At 36.3% G+C, this 7,020-nt stretch overlaps 1 protein-coding gene across 1 annotated transcript in view; it reads left to right on the top strand.

Moving 5' to 3' along the window:
• The first annotated feature begins 6,906 nt into the window (after positions 1-6,906).
• The window catches only part of LOC115220878 (sonic hedgehog protein), a 69,423-nt gene continuing 69,309 nt past the window's right edge, over positions 6,907-7,020 (top strand). Inside the window, exon 1 of the mRNA XM_029791063.2 lies at positions 6,907-7,020. This exon is cut by the window's right edge and continues 147 nt beyond it. Coding sequence (XP_029646923.1) covers positions 6,945-7,020 — 76 coding nt within the window. The 5' untranslated portion in view covers positions 6,907-6,944.

The raw sequence follows: 7,020 nt of genomic DNA, 5'->3' as shown, positions 1-7,020 counted from the left end.
ATGTAATATGCCTTTATTCGTCTTTGTTCAGATTTATGCCACTGGCAACTCTGTGTTTCGCTTAATTTCGATAGATACATAAATAGATAGATAGATAGATAGATAGATAGATAGACAGACAGACAGACAGACAGACAGACAGACAGACAGACAGACAGACAGACAGATAGATAGACAGACAGACAGACAGACAGACAGACAGACAGATAGACAGACAGACAGACAGACAGACAGACAGACAGACAGACAGACAGACAGATAGATAGATAGATAGATAGATAGATAGATAGATAGATAGATAGATAGATAGATAGATAGATAGATAGATAGATATACATATACATATGCATGTGTGTGCGCGCCCGTATTTCTTCTTTGATGGCTTCATGATGAATAATTTGTCTTTTCTGCCGGCAGCTTCAAAGAGCGCCTCTGATTCTATATATATATGCATTTACCTGTGCATGTGTACACATATGTGTGTGTGTGTGTGTGTGTGTACGTGAGTGTGTGTGTGTGTGTGTGTCAGTGTGTGCGTGTGCCTGTGTGTATGTGTGTTGGTATCACTGTACATGCATACGTTCATGTAAAAGTCCTGGTCTTCCTTCTGTTTTTTAAATTTTATTTTGCACTCTTTGCTCACGTTAGTGCAAAGCTTTTTGTTCGCGGGCGAATTTCAATGAATCTTCAATCAAGAATTATAATTGAAATTTTCTCCTCCGTTTCAACTTGTACTGCCACTGTTCGCTACCTGTGAATTTATTAACCCTTTAACCTCACATTCAGTTCCCACTTTGATTTGTTGTTTTGCCCGCTGGTATCTTGCTATTTGCTATGTTAATGACGTTTACTAATACGTTTAAACATTCTCTGTCTACAACCCATTTTACTACATTACCTTTAAACGCATGTTTTGTTCTTTAGCGCCAGGTTAGCTCTGATCAAAAATATTCTGCGATTATCCGTCTTGGTTTTACATAATGTAGCGAGGGCTACATTATGTAATAAGTTATTACGTTTTTTTTGGAGGGGTTGTGTCAACAGGGTTTGATTTGAAGAAGATGTAACTCCTATTTTTGCAGCTCAAATATTCGTGTAGATTACTTTGTCTCTACGTATAAACATACTATTGCAGTGCTAAATCCCATAACACAATGTGCTGTAGAGGCCCTAAAGATGGCTGTATTTATCTAATCACTAGATTCTAGTGAGTTTGGAGAAGCTCATTTATCTATAAGTGAGGGCGTGGCTGTGTGGTTAGAAGTTTGCTTCCCAATCACGTGGTTCTGGTTTCAGTCCTGTTGAGTGACACCGTGGGAAAGTGTATTCTACTAAAGCCTCGGGCTCAGCAAAACCTTGTGAGTGGATTTGGTGGACGTAAACTGAAAGAAGCCCGTCATGTGTGTGTGTGTGTGTGTGTGTGTGTGTCAGTGTTTGTCTTCCACTTTCGCTTGTTAACCGGCGTTGGCTCGTTTATGACCCCGTAACTTAGCAGCTCGGCAAAAAGCCTGATAGAATAATTTCTAGGGTTAAAGAAAACAGAAAAAAAGAAGGACTGGGGAGGGGCGACTTATTCAACTAAAAGTTCTTCAATGAGCTGCTCCAGCATTGCTGCAGTCTAAAAGATAAAAGATAAAAGTAATCAAACTAAATACTATTCTAATCAACTACTTGTTAACAATACAGTGGCACTTGCTGCATACATTGGTGTACTACAACATCAAATAGTAACTGTTTGTGACCATGTTGCATAGGACCATGTTACATGATACATGTCTGTGCTTTGGATATAACACAGCACTAGTCATATGAGTCGAGTCACTAATCCAGCAGCTAATCTCCAAGCATTTACTAAAGACTGAAACGATGTTTATTTCATTCCATTGTTTTATCTCTTTCAGTTATTGCACTGCGGTCGAGCACAGACACTGGATTGAAAGGTTTTAGTTGGATATACTGAGCCCAGTACTTGTTTTCATTGTCTGCCACTTGTCTTGTCTCGCTCGGTTTGTTGAAGGGTTATATTAGGGAGCATGGCGAAAGACTTCGGATGTCAATGGTTTTCAAAGAAAAGACAGAAAGGGAGTCGCACACACACACGCACACACACACACACACACACACACTCACACACACACACACACACACACACACACACACACACACACACACGCTGGCACTCCGTCGGTCACGACGATGAGGGTTCCTGTTGATTCGATCAACAGAACAGCCAGCTCGTGAAATTAACGCGCAAGTGGTTGAGCACTCCGTAGACACACGCATATCCTTGACGTAGTACTCAGAGAGATTCAGCATAACACTAGATGTGACATGATTGGTACTTTTAATTACAGGTAGCACACATTTTTGCCAGCTGAATGGATTGGGACAAAATGAAAATAAAGTATTTCAGAAGGACACAACGCGCCGTTGTGTGTCGAACTAACGAACTTACGATCTTGAACCGAATACCCTAACCAGTAAACCACGGCCTTCTTCACCACACACATACACACACACATTATTATTATTATTATATATAAATATATATATATAAATATATATATATTATATATATATATATATATATATATGATATATATATATATATTATATATATATATATATAATATATACTTTATTTAAAAGCAGCAGAAATTCAGAAACCTGTACTCGGAGTTTCACGGGAACGTGAAACTCCGATAGTGAACTCTTTTGTTGAATTTTGCTGCTTTTAAATAAAGCATTAGTACTCTACCCCTGGTTTTTGAGTACTCTTTTTTCCACCTTGTTTCACATTTATGCGTTTACTCCGGTATATACATACATACATACATACATACATACATACATACATACATACATACATGCATGTATGCATACATATGACGGGCTTTTGCGGTTTCCGTACATCATGTTTCACTCATAATGCCTTGGTTACCTTAAGACTATAGCAGAAGACAATCACCCAAGATGCCGTGGGACCAAACCCGAAACCGCGTGGTTGGACACCAACCTTATATACGTGTGTGTGTGTGTGTGTGTGTGGCGTGCGCGTGCGTATGTGTGTGTGAAAATGATCGAGGCGCATGCGCCCAACCGAAATGGATTTAAAATTAATTTTGATATAATAAAGATGAGTAATTAAAAGCGAATGAGAGTAAGTGGAATGACGTAAGCGATGCACCGACTCTTTAATGTGAGTTGAGGTGAGAGGGTTTAGGGTTAATGGAGAATTCGTGACCTTTCTAGCAGGAATCTTCTTTTGTTCAGACATTTTTAAATAATTTTCTCAATTAAATATTCTATATATATTTAATTGTATCAATATTTCGTACGTACGAATTTTTTTTGCAAGCGTTCTTTTGTAGTTTTAGGGGCAATGACCTCAGTAATCTCGGAAGCTGATCTTTTTCTATGGCTAAATAAAACAATAATTTCTTAGTTCTTTGCTGCTTATTTTTCTATTCTTCTAATTACTATTATTATTTTTATCATTATTATTATTATTATTATTATTATTATTATTATTATTATTTATTATTATTATCATCATCATCATTATTATTATCATTATTATCATTATCATTATTATTATTATTATTATTATTATCATATCATATCATCATCTCATCATCATCATCATCATTATTATTATTATTATTATCATTATTATTATTATTATTATTATTATCATTATTATCATTATTATTATTATTATTATTATTATTATTATATTATCATTTTATATCATTTTCATTATTATTATTATTATTATACAAAAACTATTACATGCTAATTTAAATGTTAATATGAATGTTATCCTAAGATTTGGTGACAACAAGTCTCCTCAAATCTCAAAAATCTTTCTTGAGTTTCTTGTAGAATAAAGGGATCGCTTTCCTCAACGGGTCAGCAACACGTCTCAATTTTAATATTAATCAGCAGCCTGGGTAACTCGAGTAGTACCACATTCCCTTCGTCTCTCTGGCGAGGCCCTGATGTTTCTCAATCTTCTAAGTTTCCTTCATATCCACTCAACTATCATATAAAGTTGCAAAAACTGATTATTCGCGGGTACCGCGATTATATCCGGTCTCTTTGCTTCAATAATATGATCAGTTTCCAGAGAGAAATACCATAATCTTGTAATTACCATTCACCTTAATAGTTCGTGTTTCCGGTGCTTCAAATCCACAGACTTGCTTAACATGCATTATTTTACCAACAGAGTTACTGCACTCGCTTAGATGGTTAATATTATTTTCGTTCCCTTTTCCGCACAGCTAAGTTCTTTCTTATCCACACTTCATTTTGTATATCATTCTAATCCATACACAATAAATCAGTAATCCCACTTTGTTTTCATTCTGTGTTCCTTTTTTACTCTTCTGGTAACAGTTTCTCTTTCGTCAGATATACAAACCATCTGCTTTGAGACCAGTTAGCAATTTCCAGAGCAATGATAAGCATATGATAGGCAATCACTGACTTCTCTCTCTCTCTCTCTTCTCTCTCTCTCTCTCATCTATATATATATAATATATATATATATATCTATATATATATATAGATATATATATATATATATATATATATATATATATATTATATATATGTATATATATATATATTGTATTAAACTGTCCTTGCTTTTGTCATCCAAGTTGATGATTGTTTCTTCTTACACTCGTAAGAACTGTTTGTACAGTGTATGCTTGTGAGATTTTAAAGCTAGAATGCCTTGACATCATCGGATCCAGACGCTTTCCAGCTTAGTATCTTTTTAAACATCTTTCTTTTCTATCACATTAACCCTCTCTTAGATGCCAGCCAATACTGATGGGCGGTATTTCGTCTGTCTTCATGTTCTGGGTTCAAATTCCACGGAAGTCGACTTTCGGAGTCGGTAAAATAAGCACCAGTTGAACACTAGAGTCGATGTAATCGACTTATCCAGCAGCCGAAATTTCCTTACTACTTCAGCATTTGGTATATCATTCTCCTGATGTTCATTCTCATTATTCGGCTGTTGATAAAATTTCATTCTCCATTGTTTCTCAAAATTTTGATTTGCTGATATTTATTTATTCGTTGTTGATATACTCTTTACTCTTTTACTCTTTTACTTGTTTCAGTCATTTGACTGCGGCCATGCTGGAGCACCGCCTTTAGTCGAGCAAATCGACCCCAGGACTTATTCTTTGTAAGCCCAGTACTTATTCTATCGGTCTCTTTTGCCGAACCGCTAAGTGACGGGAACGTAAACACACCAGCATCGGTTGTCAAGCAATGCAAGGGGGACGAACACAGACACACAAACACACACATGCATATATATATATATATATATATATATACATATATACGACAGGCTTCTTTCAGTTTCCGTCTACCAAATCCACTCACAAGGCATTGGTCGGCCCGGGGCTATAGCAGAAGACACTTGCCCAAGATGCCACGCAGTGGGACTGAGCCCGGAACCATGTGGTTGGTAAACAAGCTACTTACCACACAGCCACTCCTGCGTCTTTGCCATATCTTTCTTTATGTATTTTCTCTCTTTAGCAGCCTGAAAGCCTCTGTGTCTTATACTTTGCTTTCTTTGGAATTCATCCTTATGTTTCCTTCATTGTCTTATCCTCCAAGATCTCTAATGAGCTGTTCAGCTTGATTCTCAACTCTCTATTCCCACCATGAACTTTGCTTGACTTCCGACTCCGTGAATGTCAACAGCAACAGAGACTGCACACATTTGTGCTCATTTACGTCTTTTACATTCACTACTTTGATTTTCGCTAATAGTTTAACGAGTCTCTATACTGCTTATATATATATATATATATATATTATATATATATATATATATATATATATATATATATAATATATATACATTCGAAGCTGGTCACCTCATTCTGTGTTGAAGTATGCTTCTTTTCTCTTCTGTAATTTCTTTCCCTACCCCCATCAAGTAAAATTCATTTTCACTCTCACTACTTCTTTTCTCCTCATTGATCTTTCTTCTATTTCTGCTTCGATTTTGTCGTCTTTATATAATCATATTTTACTTCTTTCAGTCTGTTGACAATCTCTTTCAACTGGAATAACAACCTTTTTCTCGTGATTTGAATTTTTTTTTTTTTTTCAGAAATCTTTATTCTGTTGCCAGGAACATGTCCCCCTCTGTTTGAATTTGCTGGTCCTTTGCCTAAATAACAAACCATTATCATCATCACCTGCATCATCGTCATCATTAGGTTGCTGGATTGACGATCGTTAAAGCGTCAGACAAAATGCCATGCGGTGTATCTTTCAAGATCAAATCGCACCAGGTCAACTTGGCTTTATATTCATCCCGGGGTCGATAAAATAGTGTAACACTCAAGTATAGGCATTTAACTCCCTCTCCACAAAATTGCTGCCCTTGTGCCTAAGTTAGTCGCTATTATCATCGCCATCATCATAGTAATTTCAGCTATTATGTAAATTCCTACTGCAACCACTGGCCGTACATCCGTGTTTGTGACATGTGTTCATCATTTTGTTATTGTAATTTAGAATTGTGCCTGTGCGGTATATCATTTTGCATAAGGAGGCGAGCTGGCAGAAACGTTAGCACGCCGGGCGAAATGCGTACCCGTATTTCGTCTGTCGCTACGTTCTGAGTTCAAATTCCACCGAGGTCGACTTTGCCTTTCATCCTTTCGGGGTCGATTACACATACATGATAACACTTCCAATCAGTTAAGATCAGAGGCCATAGCGCCACTACCTCATTATTATTATTATTATTATTATTATTATTATTATTATTATTATTATTATTATTATTATTATTATTATTTTCATTATTATTATCATCATCATCATCATTATTATTATTGCTTTTTTTACCCTTTCAGAGATGTAAAGACAAGCTAAATACCCTGGCTATTGCTGTCATGAATGAATGGCCTGGAGTAAAATTACGCGTGACTGAAGCTTGGGATACACAGGGCCACCATGCACCCACATCAC

Source organism: Octopus sinensis, linkage group LG17 (genome assembly GCF_006345805.1).
Source record: "Octopus sinensis linkage group LG17, ASM634580v1, whole genome shotgun sequence".
Taxonomy (NCBI): Eukaryota; Metazoa; Mollusca; class Cephalopoda; order Octopoda; family Octopodidae; genus Octopus; species Octopus sinensis.
The sequence above is the reverse complement of the archived record's forward strand: the minus strand, read 5'-3'. Positions and strand labels throughout refer to the sequence as shown.